Raw genomic sequence first — 18,495 nt, forward strand, 5'->3', positions numbered from 1 at the left:
AGATCAAGTACTTCTCAGTAGTTTAAAATTTTTCACAAGAAAAACCACTGTTATTCATTTTTCTTACATCACCCAATACTCTCTGTGAAGATGCCATTTGGAAAGCTGTATTATAGAAATAATTTTAAAACCAAGGGCTGCATTACTGTGAAACATATAAGACACTTATTGACAAGTCTATCTTAATGTGGACTTTTTAAAAGTTTATTCATCAGTATTTTTAAACGCATCTACCCATGAGAGGTAAAAATGAAGTCTTATTTATTACAGATCATGAAGCCCAAATAACATTTTAAGTATTTCTGGGAAAAAAGGAAGAATGAGAAAAACTATTTACCTGATGGCAGAATTTGGTCTCGTTCTTTTAATGTAATCCATGGCCTCGGAGGAAGCTGCTCTGGATGAACTGGAAAAAAAATTTTTGTAAATATAGGTTAATTTCATGTGTTTCTGAATTCTGACGTGTTTATAATGTCAAAACCACCTCTGTTTTCCATTCTGCTGTAACGGCCTGGAAACTGGCTTAATCTAATGCTGAAATTTAATGAAGATTTAGGAGCCAAAGGAAATTTAAGAAAAGCTATGCAGAGAACACAGAACTAATACAAGAAAATAACATTAGGAAACTCATTAATGGCATTTTTACTTACATGGTATTTACGAAAAGTGCCTATTTAAAACCCTACGTAAAATCTTAGGTCTTTAATTATATATGTAAAGTGTATTGACTTAGCCTTGTGGGAAATCAAAGCCATCTGAAATTCCAACCCTGATGAATTAAAAGAGTCAAACATCTTTAAAATAGAAAAAAGTACCTATGAATGTATTAAAGTTAGTGAATTTTCTAGTGCGGCCTTCATTTCCTGATTATACTCTCTCTCTTTTATAATGTCAACACAAAACAAGAGATAAGGATAGAACTACATTATGCAGAAAAAAGGAAGGCACTTGTTAAACACTAATTGTTCAGATATGGTTATCAATACTATGGAACCAAATGCTACCTAACTACCAGATGAGTTAAGATTTAACTACCCCCTTTTCTTTTCCTTTCAAAATCTTTGAAATTACAGGACAACTTGATTCAAGTTTGCAGATTTGCCCATGGTAGTAATGGCTGAGAAATGTATTGCTTTAAAACAAAAAACTCTCCATCTTTATCTAGCCACTTTGGTCAAAACCAAAGTAGCCCAGATATTTAACATTGTCACTTTACTAACAGTTTTGGTGTTCTGAAAGTCTACCTATATAGTACTGTGTTTTAGCAGCCATACTCTTCACAGAATAGAATGAACACCATTTCATATATTCCATATCTTCCCAGGAAAGAAAAGAAGGTTATAAGGTAATAGACAAATCATCCAGCTTGTTCAACATACTGAATCCCAGAAAACAATCTTCTGGCTATGTGAATGCCATAGAATCACGGCAAGTGTCTCAAAAATGAAAAATTTAATATAGAAACAGAAAAAGTAAACAAAAAAATTTCTAGCTATTGGGATCCTTATCAGCAAAATCTACCTAAGTTGGCTTGCTTAAAAATTCAGAAATCCAGAAACTTCTAGAATAAAACAGGTAATATAATATCAACATTCTAGTGCTTCCAAATCTTAACTAGTGTATGACAATGTAGCAGTTTAAGTATAATGCACAGTAATCAGCAATATCCAAAGAGCCAAAAACATAATATGAGCGAATACTCTATCTCACTACTAACCAGGAAAATTAAAAAGATGAGATAGCATATTTGTTACCCAAGTTCATGCAAAATTTTTAAGTGCAATAACATCCAGGACTGGTGATGGCGACAAACAGCATGTACAGCTGGTAGGAATATAAATTAGTACAGCTATCTTGAGAATAAACTGGCATCTTTTAAATTTAAAACATCCATGTCCCTATGACAGAGCAAAATTCTATGTCCTGGGATCAGCCCTATCTTCTTTAAGCAGCATTCAAAAAGATATCCATTACACCATTGTTTATATTAACAAAAGCAATAGTAAATGGCTAAATAATATCCATTTTAAGAAAGACTATGCTATAGTTTAAAAAGAAAAAAGATAAATATATGTTCAAGTGGAAACATACCCATGGAATACTGTTGAGTAAAAAGAAGTAGGAAAAAAAAACAGAATAATAAAATGTGATATATTTTATTTAAAAATGTTTAAACCACACACTAAAAGTAATAGTATAAAATTTCTGCTGGTATAATTTTTGTATGTAAATGCTCACCAGAAAGTAAAAGGATATACACCCAACTTACAAGTGTGATTACCTGCATGGAAGGGACTGTGATTAAAAGTAATGATTAAAAGAAATTTTAATCATAACAGGAATTTTAACTTTTTTTACAAAAGGATAATATATTCATATGAGACAAGCATTTAAAATCAGGTTTTTTTTAAGATGAAACTACATGGCCAATGATATGACAAAGCAAAGAAATAAAGAGTTATATGGGCTACTATCACATAAAATAAATAAATATATTGGTGACTCAATCTTCAACAGAGCTCAAGAGAGCCATCCTTCCTCCCCACACCTAACATTGACTGGCAGCACTAGGCCTGATCTGCCGGCAGTGCAGGTGTCAGCTGAACCTGAAGAGACAACCAAATCTACATGCTAAACCTAAACAGGGTAACTGCCTGCTGAAATCAGAGATTTAAAAAGCATCAGAAGTCTCCTAACATAATATCCAAAATGTTCAGGGTACAAATAAAAATCACTGGTCACACCAAGAACCAGGAAAATCACAACTTAAGTGTTAAAAGACCAACAGACACCAACACTGAGCTCAATCGGATGTTGAAATTACCTGACATATTTTAGAAGAGCCATCATAAAACTGCTTGAACAAGTAATTACAAATATTCTTGAAAAGAATAGAAAAATTCAGCAAATACAGAGAAATTATTATTTTAAAAGTATCAAATAGATATAATCCAACTGAAAAATACAATAACCAAAATTTTAAAACTCATTGGAAAGGCACAATAACAGATGCCAAAAGATAAAAATCAGTGAACTTGAGAATGAATCAGGACAACTTAGTCTGAAAAACAAAAAGAAAACTGACTGAAACAAATGAACAGGGCCTGAAAAAACCTGTGGAACCATAATTTTTTAAAAATCTAGATTTGTATTACCAGAGTTACAGGACAGGAGAAAGGATGTGAAGCTAAAAAAGTATTCTCAGAGAGAACAGGTGAAAATTTCCAAATTTATGTGAAATACTTACACCTAACTAATTTAAGAAGGTGAGCAAACTTCAAATATGAAGAGCCCAAAGAAATCCATGCCAACACAGATCATAACTAAACTTCTGAAAACTAAAGAAAGAACCTTAAAAACATCATATAGAAATAGCGTATTACCTATAGGACACCAACTCAAATGACACTAGATTTCTTTTAAGAAACCATGAAAGCCTAAGGAAGTGGTACAATATTTTTCAAGGACTGAAAGAAAAGAACTGTCAACTGGAAATTCTGTATCCAGAAAAAGTATCCTTCAGAAATCAAGGGGAAATAAAGATGTTAACAGACGAAGGAAAACACTTCTGTTGCTAGCAGACCTGCCCTCAAAAAATAGCTAAATGGGGGCGGGATGCAGTGGCTTACACGTATAATCCCAGCACCTTGGAAGGCTGAGATGGGAGGATCACTTGAGGGCAGGAGTTCAAGACCAACTTGTCCAACACAGTGAGATACCATCTCTACAAAAATTTTAAAAAATTAGCTAGACACGGTGACATGGGCCTGTAGTCCCTAGCTACTTGGGAGGCTGAGAAAGAAGGATCACTTCAGCCCAGGAGTTGGAGGCTGCAGTGAGCTAAGGAAATTCTAAATATCAAGGAAAATAGAAATGGAACATCAAAAAAGGAAAGAAAAAGGAATCAGTAAAGTAAATGTGCAGCAAGACAGAAAGTTGAATAACCATGAATATAAAACACATGAAAATATACCCTAAGTATATGTAATAGAAAAGCTGAAATAACTACAAGAAGACAGACAAACCTACCATTTTGACATGGATTTATTGGTAATGAACAAAACCAAAGTAATCATTGAGTACATCTAACACATTCAAACAATATAATTAACAAACAAACTAATATATAGGATACTGCATCTAATGAGACATTATTTTCAAGTGTGTACTTAATTACAAAAATTAATCATCTGCAGAGGTAATAAATAACATATTGTTAAAATTTAAATTAATCAGGATATGTTCTCTAATCACCATGGAATTAAGCTAGGAACCTAAGACAAAGAAAACTAGAAGAACTCTGAAAATAAAGAAACAAGTTTCTAAATGACTCACAGGCCAAGGAAGAAATAAAGGCTATTAGAAAACATGCTGAACTGAATGATAATGAAAATAATACAAACTAAAGCTTGTGAGATACACCTAAAAGCCACTTTAGAGGAATATTTATACATAAATAAATATATAAAAATATTTGAGGAAAAAAAGACTGGAAATTAAGGCATGTGTACCTTAAGCTAGAAAAAGAATAGCAAATGAAACCAGAAGAAAGGAAGAGATAAATAAATTAATAATATTAAAAACATACAATAAAGAAGACCAATGAAGCTAAAAGTTGGTTCTTCTTTTCAAAGAAAATATTAATAAATGCCTGGGCAAGACTTTGCATAAACTAATATCCGAAATGCAAAAAAGACATCACTACACAACCTACGGATATTAAGACATCATAAAATATTCTGAACAACTTACGGCTCATAAATTTGAAGATTTAGATAAAATGGGCTAATTTCCAGAACACACAACTTTCAGAAACTCATAGAAAGAGAAATGGAAATCAGAATAGTACTATAGTTATTAAAGAAATTAAATCAGTAATTTAAAACTTCCTACCAGAAAAAAAAAACCCAGAAAGAAAAAAAAAAAAAAATCAACCTTAAACAAATTCTTCCAAACAACAGAAAATAAGGGAATACTTAAACAAATTTTCAAAGCCAGTATAACTTCAATATCACAAGCTGACAAGGACATTGAAGGAAAAGAAGTACTGATCAATCTTAAGCATAAACACAGATGCAAAAAATCCTATATAGGCTGAGCATGCTGGCTCACACCTGTAATCCGAACACTTTGGGAAGCCAAGGCAGGCGGACTGCTCAAGGTCAGGAGTTCGACCAGCCTGGCCAACATGACGAAACCCTGCTTCTACTAAAAATATAAAAGTCAGCTAAGCGTGGTGGTGGCGTGCCTGTAATCCCAGCTACTCAGGTGGCTGAGGCAGGAGAAGCACTTGAACCTGGCAGGTGGAGGTTGCAGTGAGTTGAGATTGCGCCACTGCACTCCAGCCCGGGCGACACAGCGTAACTCTGTCTCATAAAAATAAATAAATAAATAAATAAACACTAAATAAAATATTAGCAAACTGAATCTAAGGTGTAAAAGGATAATAATTTATCATAATCTTGTTGGCTTTATTCTAGGAATACCAAAGGTGGCATAACATACAAAAAAAAAACCATCAATATAATTACCATATTAAAGAATAAAAATAATCTACTCAATAAAGAAAAGCATTTGATAAAATTCAAAATCTAGTCATATTTTTAAAAAAAAAAAACTTGCCTAGCAAATTAGGAATAGAAAAAAACTTCCTTCATCTGATGTTTATCTATATAAAAACTACAGTGAATATGATACTTAATCAAAAATTATGAAATTAGACAAGGATGCCCATTATCACCACTTTTAGCTAACTAGTGCAATAAGTGTAGGTTGGCAAGAAAATTAAAAGGATTAGAAATGGAGTAACACAACTCTCATTACTTGCAAATGACATAATTGTATACATTAAAATAAAAATGCATTAGCATTAAAAACTATTTAGCAAAGTGGCTGAATATGTTCTTTAGCAAGGCATTTAGTAACTGTTTAGGAAGATGATCAAATACCAAAAAATATACAAAACTCAATTGTATTCCATTAATCAGTAACAACCATTAAGATAGTAAGACATATCTTTAAAATGATTATTTTTAAGAGAATTAAGAAGTTAATATTTAGAATAAATGTAATACAGTATGGGCAAGCCCACTACACAGAAACCTAAAACTCAATATTGAGAGAAATTATAAAAAGCATAACAAATACAAGGATCCACTGTTGTAAACATATCAATTATTTCCAAAGCCATCTATATAGATTCAATATAATCCCAAATAAAATCTCTACATTTTGGAGAGGGGAGAGATTTTAAAACGTCATTCTAAAAATTTTAATTAAAATACAAGATAAAAGAACACAGAGGCCAGAACTAGCCAAGATTCTTCACAATAGGTCAAGGGGAAAGACTTACTCTACTGGATCACTCTACTGGATCTCAAGACTTTTTTATAAAGCTGTCCATAATTAAACACTGTTACATTGCTATAAAGATGCATGGAAGAGAATAAAGAATCCAGAAACAGACCTACACATACCTTGACACCTGATTTATGACAAAGATGACATTAAAAAACAATAGTGAAAGGACAACCTAATCAAAAGGCTCAGAGTTAATATAAAATACATATGGAAAAGTCATAAAACCTAATTCTAAACATTAGAAGTAAAAAAACAAAAAAAACAAAAACGGTTTCCAGATAATGTCATAGGAGAATATATTCATGATCTTGTGGTATGAAAAAATTCTTAAAAAGGATAAAAGCAGTACCGTTACAGAAAATATCAACAAATTGGATGGGAGTACATTAAAATTTTTCTGTATGTCAAAAAACAAATTAAGAGAATGAAAAAGTTAATAATAGCATGGGAGCAGATATTTGCAACATATTACCAACAAAAGGCTTACATCTAAAACATACAAGAACTCCTTACAAATGACACACACACAGCACACACATATGGCTGGATTGACTGGCTACATCTACAGAAAGAAGAGATTTTTTTTTTTTTTTTTTTTTTTTTTTGAGACAGAGTCTCGCTCTGTCACCCAGGCTGGAGTGCAGTGGCGCGATCTCGGCTCACTGCAACCTTCACCTCCCAGGTTCAAGCGATTCTCCTGCCTCAGCCTCCCGATTGGCTGGGACTACGGGCACGTACCACCACACCCGGCTGCTTTTTTGTATTTTTAGTAGAGATGGGGTTTCACCGTGTAAGGCAGGATGGTCTCGATCTCCTGACCTTGTGATCCGCCCACCTTGGCCTCCCAAAGTGCTGGGATTACAGACGTGAGCCACCACGCCCGGCCAAGATATTTAATTTTAAAGTAAGTTAGAAACAGCATACGTATGCTATGTATACAGCTTAAATTGTCACATATTCCTAATTATTTACTAAGAAGGCTTCTATAATAAATTTGCTCATTTGTACTGATCAACTTTTAGTCTTTTTAGCCATAAACTTTTCAGATAATATTTAGTTTTACCATATTATAAACCTTACTTTATGTGAAGGAGTGGGGAAGAAGGGCGTCTTATGATGAAGAGAATTTTAAAAGTATATAGCGAACATATGATGGTGGCCACTATGCTGGAACTTACGATTTCTCTAGCTGTTTCAGAATTCTGTATTTTATAGAAAGACATCATGCTAAGAAAAATATTTGTATACAGTAGTATCTCCATACTTTTACCCATATTTTCAGAGCTTAAGCAAAAACAAACAAACAAAAAAAAAAACCAAAAAAAACACACAACAGTTTTAAATCAAATACCTAAGAGTCTTCTTTTTTTGTTTTTAATATATATATATTTTGAGACAGAGTCTCACTCTGTCACCAAGGCTGGAGTACAGTGGCGTGATCTCAGCTCACTGCAGCCTCTGCTTCCCCGGTTCAAGCGATTCTCCTGTCTCAGCCTCAGGAGTAGCTTGAGTTACAGGTACACACCACCACGCCTGGCTAATTTTTGTATTTTTAGTAGAGACATTTCACCATGGTTTCACCATGTTGGCCAGGTTGGTCTCCAACTCCTGACCTCAGGTGATCCGCCTTCCTTGGCCACACAAAGTGCTGGGATTACAGGTGTGAGCCACCACGTGCAGCGTGGTCTTCTTACAGAAGAAAATTTCCATTTGGAATACAACGACTTTAAATTGTATTTAAATAAATCTGGTGTTCTTAATTTAAAACCTGGTTGCAAAATTTCCACAAATGTGTGGTCAAACTAGTCATTTCATTCATTAAAAATGTGTAAAATGTGAGAGTTCCAAGTAATTTGCACCAAATTCAAACAACTAATAAACTGTGTATCTTTGTGATTAAGAGCAAGATAATCTTAGATTCACAGCTCTGGCACTGATTAGCTATGTATAAATAAATTAGTCTCTGAATCACAAAATTTACATCTCTAAACTGTGAGTTAAAGTTCCTATGTCCTAGGTTCTTAAACAAAATAATGCAACTAATCTAACATATTGCTTGGTAAATAGGAAACATTCAGTATACGAAAAGAAGAATGTTTCACTAACATAGGATACATAATGGAAGGAACTCCAAACCCACAAGCAATTATAAAAAACAGTCAGATGCTCTTGAGCAACATATGATATATTAGCTGGTTAATAATATCTGTAGAATTTATTTTACAGCTCTGTCACTAACAGTTACCTGCGAGATTGTCAAGCATGAAGTTCAGTAGCTTTCGGGTTCCATCTGGGTCCTGGTATAAGTTGAGAATATCCTGTGATAAAGGATTGCCTAAAGCAGAAGACAAAAATAAAACCTATAAAACATAACTGCAAGGCAAGACAGAAATGTATACTACAAAATAAAATACTAATTTCTTAAATTGAATTCTACTGTATTTAATCTATTATATACATTTTAAAAATACATGTGTAAATAAATATTGTCTTTAAAACAGTCATAAAGAAAAACTTCAAAATCTTTAAACTCTAAAATTTGGGCTTGTCCAAAACATATATACACATATACATAAAAGCATATATATTAATCTTAGTTCTGAAGTAATATCACAACCTGGCACCTTGAAGTAATCCTATAGGTTCTATGTTAATCTTCGAAAACCTGCATTTATCTTTTAAGACCACAGACAAACTCAAAGACAGCCCTATAGAAGAAAGAATGAGTGATATCTTAAAGAAGAAGGGGTCTTCTTAGAATATTTATATCACATATAGGAAAAACAAATATATTTCAAGTAAGAAGAAAATGTGTTACCAAAATATGTTAGTGACATGTGACAAGAAAACAATTTTGTTATAATAGTAATTAGGAACGTGTGAGTACCAAGAGTACAGATTTATCATATATCAAAGAACACACTATTGGTAACAGACTATAGTCCCTTAAGAAATAAAGGAAGTATTCATTAAGACAAGCAAGCAACAACAGTCTAGCATTCAAATTTGAATAAAAACCACAGAACTTCCAAAACTGAAGGTTCTGTTAATAACAAATCAACCAAACCTTCAATGCAACACATACCCACCAGCACAGCTACAAATTTTTTTGAGACAGTCTCACTCTGTTGCCCAGGCTGGAGTGCACTGGCACAATCTGGGCTCACTGCAACCTCCAGCTTCAAGGGATTCTCATGCCTCAGCCTCCCAGGCAGCTGGGGACTACAAGCGCCCACCATCATGCCACTAGTTTTTGTATTTCTAGTAGAGACAGGGTTTCATCATGTTGGCCAGGCTGCTCTTGAATTCCTGGCCTCAATTGATCCGCCCGCCTTGGCCTCCCAAAGAGCTGGGATTACAGGTATGAGCCACTGTGTCTGGCCTAAACAAATTTTTTTAATGACCAACCAAATGTTACAAAGAATGCAGAATACCTTGAACTCTTCTACTTCAATTCAATTACTGGTAAATGGTATGAATACTTTGGAAGTCTGGTTGGTAGTTCCTAACTGACTTGCAAGTGGGAAAAGGGAACTTCCTAGGGTGATGGAAATACTCCACATCTTGATTTAGGTGCTGGCTATTAAGGTGTATACCTTTGTCAAAATTAGTGAAGCTGGATTTTACATATGTGGATATTTTACTGAATGTAATTATAACTCCAAGTACTCTTGATGAATGAGTTAGGCAGTAGATTAGACACAGCTGAAAAGAAAATCAGTCATCAAGAAAAACAGATTCAAAGAACATTATCCAAAATGCATCACTAAGAGTCACAAAGATAGAAAACATAAGACAGTAAAAGATATGGAAGTTAGAATAAGATATGAAATTGGAGTTCTAGAAAGAAGAACAAGACTTAAGTTCTGATCCAACATATAAAGATTTTAAAAGCTGTCATTCCTGTCCTCACAATTGAGGTTATAGGACAAACTGCTGTCCCAAACACAAAAAAGCAAATACAGAGAATCACAACTTACTGGCAGCAGAAGCCCACAGCTAGAACTAGAACACTTTAAACTGTAACTGACAAATTGCTGGAGGCTCCATGTAGATTAGCTTGAGAGTTAAAAACTCCAGCCTAGTCTTAGGGCATTCCCACCCTTTCCTAAATTGTACTTCCAGGAGTCTTACCAGGCTCTCACTATAAAGACTGGACAAAAATCTCCTCATTCTTCCAAAAGGGGACAGGAGAAAGTAATGTTCTCCTTAATAAGTACTATATTCAAAGGAAACTATTTTACCAGAATCTAAGTTTTCCCAAAGCTTAACAGACCAAGAGTAAGACAAATGCCCTCTCTAGCCTTTGACATCAAGTAGGAAAATAATCAACTCTGGCTCACTAAAGCAGACCCAATTACAGGACTATAGGGCACTTCCTCTCCCTCCACACCTTACCACTGCATCAACACCTGCAGCAAACAGTAAACGGTTAACTCCTAGCCAGAAAGAGAGATTACAGAGAGAAGTGAGAAAAGGCAGTATCTGAAGAGGAAAGGCTGCAAATTTTCAAAAACCAGTTTTTTAAATAAATGAACTGATACAGGATGCACAATATATACACAGAAGTTTATGAAAGGATTTCATTTAAAAATAGATTATCGTGCAAACTAGAAAATGACAAACAGAAGACTTTAAAACGAGATGGGCTGTGGCTGGGCACGGTGGCGCACGCCTGTAATCCCAGCACTTTGGGAGGCTGAGGTGGGCGGATCATGAGGTCAGGAGATCGAAACCAACCTGGCTAACACAGTGAAACCCCATCTCTACTAAAAACACAAAAAATTAGCTGGGCATGGTGGCAGGCGCCTGTAGTCCCAGCTACTCAGGAGGCTGAGGCAGGAGAGTGGTATGAACCCAGGAGGCAGAGCTTGCAGTAAGCCGAGATTGCATCACTGCACTCCAGCCTGGGCGACAGAGTGAGACTCCACCTCAAAAAAAGAAAACAAAAAACAAAAAACAAAACAACGAGATTTGTTGAAAGAACCAATCCTATCAAAAGAATAAACAGGAGAATGACAAGTGTCAACAGTGACTACAGGAGCTAGAATACAATAAAATAATATCTCCAAAGAGTTACACGAATTGTAATTGAGACTTCAAACACTCCTATGGTTATTGACAGAAAAAAGCACACAAGAAAATTAGTAAGGATGAAGAACAGAACACTATCAACCAACTTGGCCTATTATTTACACAATACTCCACTCACAAACCGAAAATAAGCATTCTTTCCAAGTGCACATGAACATTCACCAAGTGAGACCATATTCTGGGCCAGAAAACAAACTGTAACAGATTAAAAAGGAAATAAAATCATACAAAACATACAGTCATGGTCGAACAAAATAAAACTAGATACCAACAGACAAATACCCAGAAAGTTCCCAAATATTCTGAAATTAAACATCACACTTCTAAATAATCCATGAGCCAAAAAGGATGTCACAAGGAGATTTTTTTAACGTTTTAATTGGTCTGGGCATGGTGTTTCACACCTGTAATCCCAGTGCTTTGGGAGGCCAAAGTGGGAGAACTCCATGAGACCAAGAGTTCAAGACCAGCCTGGGCAACATGGCGAGACCCCATCTCTACAAAAAAAAAAATGTATTTAACTGGGCATGGTGGTGTGCACCTATAGTCTCAGCTACTCACGAGGCTGAACAGGATTGCTTGGGTGCAGGAGTTAGAGGCTACAGTGAGCTATGATAAGACCACTGCACTCTAGCCTGCGTGACAGACTGAGACCCGGTCTCAAAAAATAAAAGCATAATTAAATGTTTTGAGTTAAAATGAAAACATGACATTATCAACATTTGTAGGACATGGAAAAATCATTTTTTAGAGGGAAACTTACAGCTTGAAATGCTGACATTAGAAACAAAAAGTTCTAAATTCAATGGTAAGAACAAATGAAACCCAAAGCAAGCGAAACTAAGAGCAGAAATCAATAAAATTTTTTTTTAAAAACTGCCAAATTCAAAAGGAGGCACACTCTAAAAAAGAGGCAATAAAATTGATAAACTTCTCTTTGACAGAATGAAAAGACACAAATTATAAATATTAACAATGAAGGGACAGCCATAAAGACAGTAAAAGGAAAGAAAAATTTTTTTTTTTTTTTTTAATGAGATGGAGTCTTGCTCTGTCTCCCAGACTGGAGTGCAGTGGCGCAATCTAGGCTCACTGCAAGCTCTGCCTCCTGAGTTCATGCCATCCTCCTGCCTCAGTCTCCCGAGTAGCTGGGACTACAGGTGCCCGCCACCACGTCTGGCTAACTTTTTTTTTTATTTTTGTATTTACTATTTAGTAGAGACAGGGTTTCATCGTGTTTCCCAGGATGGTCTCAATCTCCTGACCTTGTGATCCACCCACGTTGGCCTTCCAAAGTGCTGGGATTACAGGCATGAGCCACTGCACCCAGCCAGAAGGAAAGATTATTTATCCTGAAAGGATATCTACCAGAAACCTACAGTTAATATTAATGGTGAAAGATAATGCATTCTCCCTAAAATCAAGAACAAGGTAAGGATATGCACCATTGTCACTTCTAGTCAATATAGTACTAGAGGTCCTAGCCAATGTGATAAAGCAAGAAAAATGAAATTAAAAATATGTATCAGAAAGGAAGAAATGAAACTCTGTGTTCACAGATCAAGAGTTGGTAAAAAGGTCCAAGAAAAAGTAAATTTACAAACTTTACAAGAGACAAGGCCAATACAACTAAAAATCAATTGTATTTAATTCTATACAATGAATAACTGAAAATTTAAAAAGTAGTACCATTTGCAATAGCATAAAAAATCAAGTAAGTAGATATAAATCTAGCAAAATATTTACAAGATCTATACCCTGAAAACTGCAAAACTTTATAAGAAACTGAAGCAAAGATCTGTGTAAATGAAGAGCTATACTGGAGTGAAAGACTCAATATTAAGTCTCAAGATTAAGGTATTGATTATCCGCAAACTGATCTGTATATTCAACATAATCCCCTGACAAATTCCAGCAGGATATATTGCACAAATCATAAGTTCATTCTAAAATGTATATGAAAATGCAAAGCATCTACAAGTATCAATGCAACTTTGAAAACTATGAACAAAGTTTGGAAACTCATAATCCCTGTATCATAGCTGATCACAGAGCTACAATTTAACATTTTGGTATTAGCATAGAACAATGGGACAGAATAGTGTGTTTAGCAGTAGATCCACACATATTTGGACAACTTAATTTTGACAAAGTTGCAAGGAAAATTCCCTGTAGAAAGTATAATCTTTTCAACAAATAATACTACAATAACTAGATATGTATACGCAAAAGAATAAACTTTGTGCCATACATAAAAATTAAAACAAACCATCAACCTAAAGGTAAAATCCAAAACTATAAAATTTCAAAAAAGCACATTTTCCTTCATTTCTACTGTTAAGTAATATTCCATTATATGGATGTGCCACAGGTTTTATACACACAACATGAATGAACCTCAAACACGTTATGCTAAACCAAATAATCCAGACTTACAAGGCGACATGCTGTATTTTCCAATATATGACATTCTGGAAAAGTAGTTGTCAAGGGCTGAGAGAAGAAGGCATTGACTTCAGTAGGCATAAATGAATTTTGGAGAGTGATGGAACTGTTTTTGACTGTGGTGCTGGTTATGCAACTACATGTCTGTCAACATTCACTGAACTAGACACCAATTCTTACTAAAGAGGTAAGAATTTCACTATATATAAATAGCAGGTCAATTTTTAAAGTTACTTTAAAATTAATCTTTTAAAAACTATATTCAAAGCACCATCTCAAGAATAAACACAAGGAGTCTAGAAACAGAACAGAGCAATTTCAAACAAAGAGAAAGTAAACAGAAAAAAAAATATGGAAAAAAAAACCTACTTTTAGAAGGGCAAGGAAGCAGAAAAAAATTACACACAGTGGACTCAAAAGGTAGGACAGCAATAACAAAAATATCAATAATTTTACGTAAGGCAACTGGTCTGAACCCACATTAAAAACAAAGAGTAGAATGGATTAAAAACAAAGTCCAGCTATATACTACTTATAAGAGCTATACCTAAATGTAAGCACACAAAAGGTTGAAAGTAAATGGATAAGATATACTAGACAAACATTAACCAAAAGAAAATTGGCATAGCTATATTAGAAATACAGACTATAAGACAAAATCCTAATAAGGAAGAAGCTCAGTACCTAGTATTGGGTTCAATTCACCAAAAGACATTATCATCATAAGATTATAATAATATTAAGTGGGTACTACTTAATAAAATAAACCCAAGATACGTAAAGCAAAAACTGACTGAAGTACATAATAAACAATTTCATTTTAATGGAAATTTTAACAAAAATACTGAAAAAGCCAACAGTCAAAAATTTCTAAAGACATAGGAAATCTGAGAAATACAACTAACAAACTGAAATAATGGACAAATAAATAAATCCTGTGCCCAAGACGATTAAAGAATCCTCTACTCTAGAGAAAGTAGAGAAAAAAAATTCTTTTCAGATACAGGTTAAACATTTACAAAAACCAATCATATACTATGCTATAGGGCAAGAATCAACAAATGTCACAGAACTGGTTCATTAGCCTATAATGCAATTAAGTTTTAAAGCTAACAATAAAAATAACTAAATTTAAAATCAGATGCACGGAAATTTTAAATAATATTTTAAACAACCGACAAGTCAAGAAAGATATTATAACCCATATTAAAAATACTTAGACCAAAACAGTAATGTAATACTTCCTATCAAAACAGTGTATGCAACAAAAAAGTAGCCAAACAGGCAAAGCGGTAGCCTTAAATGCTTATATTTGAAAGTACAATCCAGTATAGGTACACATTTATCTCAACTTCCAGAACCAAACAATGCATAGTCGCCACCAACATATACTGAATCATTCCCTTTAAAACTGGAAACAACAGAAGTACGCCCAGTATTAATGCTTCTACTCAACATCATATGAATTATCCTAGAGTCAGTGCATTAAAATAAGAAAAAAGAAATCAAATATGTAAGAATTGGAAAAGAAAATAAAAACAAAGCATTATTTCAGATGAAATGATTACTGAATGTAAAACTCCAAAAAATTTGCAGGTAAGTTTTTAGAAGAATGAGATTTTAGAGCCAAGAAGGCTTACTATAAGATTAATTTTAAAACAAATAGAAAACCAATTGTATTTCTATGTCCAACAGCAAATAGGAAATGGGCGAGAAAAGAAAAAAAGAGAAAGAAAAACCTTAAAAAATAAAACAGTTGGCCAGGTACGGTGGCTCATACCTGTAATCCCAGCACTTTGGTAGGCAATGGAGGATAGATCACTTGACGTCAGGAATGTGAGACCAGTCTGGCCAACATGGTGAAACCCTGTCTCTACTAAAAACACAAAAATTACCTGGGTGTAGTGGCAGGAGCCTATAATCCCAGCTACTCAGGAAGCTGAGGCGGGAGAATCGGTTGAACCTGGGAGGCAGTGGTTGCAGTGAGCCAAGATTGCGCCACTGCACTCTAGCCTGGGTAACAGAGTGAAACTCCGTCGCAAAAAAAAAAAAAAAAAAGTAAAAAAGACAGTTGTGGTTTACAATAAAAACAAAAAAAGTATAAAGTACCTAGAAATAAGTTTAACAGATGTACTTGATTGGTGTAGAAAGCTATAAAATTTTACTAGAAGATATTAAATAAATGGACAAAGAGCCCAAATTCATGAATAGGATGATTCAATATAATTAAGATGTCAATTCTTCCTAAATTGATCCAGACAGTCAATGCAATTCCAGAGTTCAAACAGAGTTTTTCATGAAACTTAACAAGCTGTTTCTTATGTATGAGGAAGAGCCATGGTGCCCAAATTGTCAAGACACTGCTAAAGAAAAATGTGAGGGGACTTTCAAAACCAAATACCAAGTTTTAATATAAAGCCATAATAAGTAAGATAATATGCTAATTGGTACAAGGTTAGACAAATTGACTACTGGAAAGAAACAGAAATTCCCAAAATAGACCTAGACATAGTTAATATATAAGAAAAGTGACTTTACTGGTCAATGAGAAAAGGAAAAACTATTCACTAATGATGTTGAGACAACTGGTTACTCAAAGGGAAAAAACCAAAATTAAATTCCTCCCTAAATTAGACCCCTCAATACTATATTTAAAAATCAATTACAAGAGCCACGCACGGTGGCTCACATCTGTAATTCCAACACTTTGGGAGGCTGAGGCAGGTAGATCACCTAAGGTCAGGAGTTCGAGACCAGCCTGACCAAGATGGTGAAACCCCGTCTGTACTAAAAATACAAAAACTAGCTGGGCGTGGTGGCGGGAGCCTGTAATCCCAGCTTCTCAGGAGGCTGAGGCAGGAGAATTGCTTGAACCCAGGAGGCAGAGGTTGTAGTGAGCAGAGATCGCATCATTGTACTCCAGCCCGGGCAACAGAGTGAGACTTTGCCCCCCCCCCAAAAAAAATCAATTACAAATGAATTAAAGAATTAACTGCAAAGAGCAAAACCTCAAAACTTTTAAAAGATTATACAAGAAAATATATTTCTGATTTAGGAAGGGCAAGATTTCTGTTATTAACAAGACACAAATGTACTAAAAACAAGAGAAAAGATTTCAAAACTCAACTACATTAAAAATACCAGATCTGGCCGGGCATGGTGGCTCACACCTGTAATCCCAGCACTTTGGGAGGCTGAGGTGGGAGGATCACCTGAGGTTAGGAGTTCGAGACTAGCCTGGCCAGCATGGTGAAACCCCGTCTCTACTAAAAATACAAAAATTAGCCAGGCATAGTGATGCACGCCTGTAAATTCCAGCTACTTGGGAAGCTGAGGTAGGAGAATCGCTTGAACCCAGGGGGTAGAGGTTGCAGTGGCCAAGATTGTGCCACTGCACCCCAGCCTGGGTAACAGAGCGAGACTCTGTCTAATATATATATATATATATTAGAAATCTATTCATTAAAAAGATACAAGAAAACAAAAGGAAAAGCCATGGAGTGGGAGAAGACACTTATAATGCAAAATAGAAAACAGAACTCCCCCAATTCAATAAGAAACCATCGAATAGAAAATAGCAAAAACATCATTAGTAATTTCAAAGAAATATAATGGCCAACAGGCACATGAAAAAATGCAAAATCTTATCAGCAATTAGGAAAATATCAATTAAGAGTACAGTTAGAAACTATTTCATACTCAATAACTGGCAAAACTTAAAAATCTGACAATATCAAGTATTGCAGAAATGACTGAAAATGAAAACTGTATTAATTTTAAGTAGTATCTTTTAGTACAACTACTTTGTAAAACATTATGGCATTGCCTAAAAAACCTAAGGATGTACAGACCTCTACATCCCAATTCCACTCCTATGAAGTATATCAGAAGACATGTATGAGAATGTTCATGGCTGTACTGCTTATAGTAGCCAAAAAGAAAAATGGAAGCAACCTAAATATCTACAGCAGAATGAATGAATTATAGTATATTCACATATCAGAATACAATACAGCAGTAAAACAATGAATTGTCATTAGATGTACGCATCAACATGGCTGAATCATAAAAACATAATGCTGAATAAAAACCAAGTCATAGGCCGGGTGCGGTGGCTCACGCCTGTAATCCCAGCACTTTGGGAGGCTGAGACAGGTGGATCATGAGGTCAGGAGATCGAGACCATCCTGGTTAACATGGTGAAACTCCCTCTCTACTAAAAATACAAAAAAATTAGCCGGGTGTGGTGACAGGTGCCTGTTGTCTCAGCTACTCAGGAGGCTGAGGCAGGAGAACGGTGTGAAACCGGGAGGCGGAGCTTGTAGTGAGCCGAGGTCACACCACTGCACTCTAGCCTGGGCAACAGAGTGAGACTCCATCTCAAAAAAAAAACAAAACAAAAAACAAAACAAAACAAAAAACAAAACAAGTCATGGAAAATTACATTCAGTAGGATTCCATTCATAAAAAGGTTAAAACACCTTTAACGGATGCATACACAACCCCAATACCTAAATTCAGGATAGTAGTAACATCTGGGAGAAAGACGTAATCGTGAAAGAAAACGCAGGAAACATAAAAGGTACAGGGTATCTA

At 34.9% G+C, this 18,495-nt stretch overlaps 1 protein-coding gene across 8 annotated transcripts in view; it reads right to left on the reverse strand.

Annotated features, from left to right (window-relative positions):
* The window catches only part of CNOT6L (CCR4-NOT transcription complex subunit 6 like), a 103,390-nt gene that overhangs the window by 33,676 nt on the left and 51,219 nt on the right, over nucleotides 1-18,495 (reverse strand). For all 8 annotated transcript variants that reach the window (XM_050790845.1, XM_050790843.1, XM_050790842.1 and 5 more), the window contains 2 exons: nucleotides 8,606-8,695; nucleotides 338-406 (listed from right to left, as the gene is read on the reverse strand). In XM_050790845.1, the coding sequence (XP_050646802.1) occupies nucleotides 338-406; nucleotides 8,606-8,695 (159 nt within the window). The remainder of the gene's footprint in view (nucleotides 1-337; nucleotides 407-8,605; nucleotides 8,696-18,495) is intronic.

The sequence above is a fragment of the Macaca thibetana genome, chromosome 5, assembly GCF_024542745.1.
Source record: "Macaca thibetana thibetana isolate TM-01 chromosome 5, ASM2454274v1, whole genome shotgun sequence".
NCBI lineage: Eukaryota > Metazoa > Chordata > Mammalia > Primates > Cercopithecidae > Macaca > Macaca thibetana.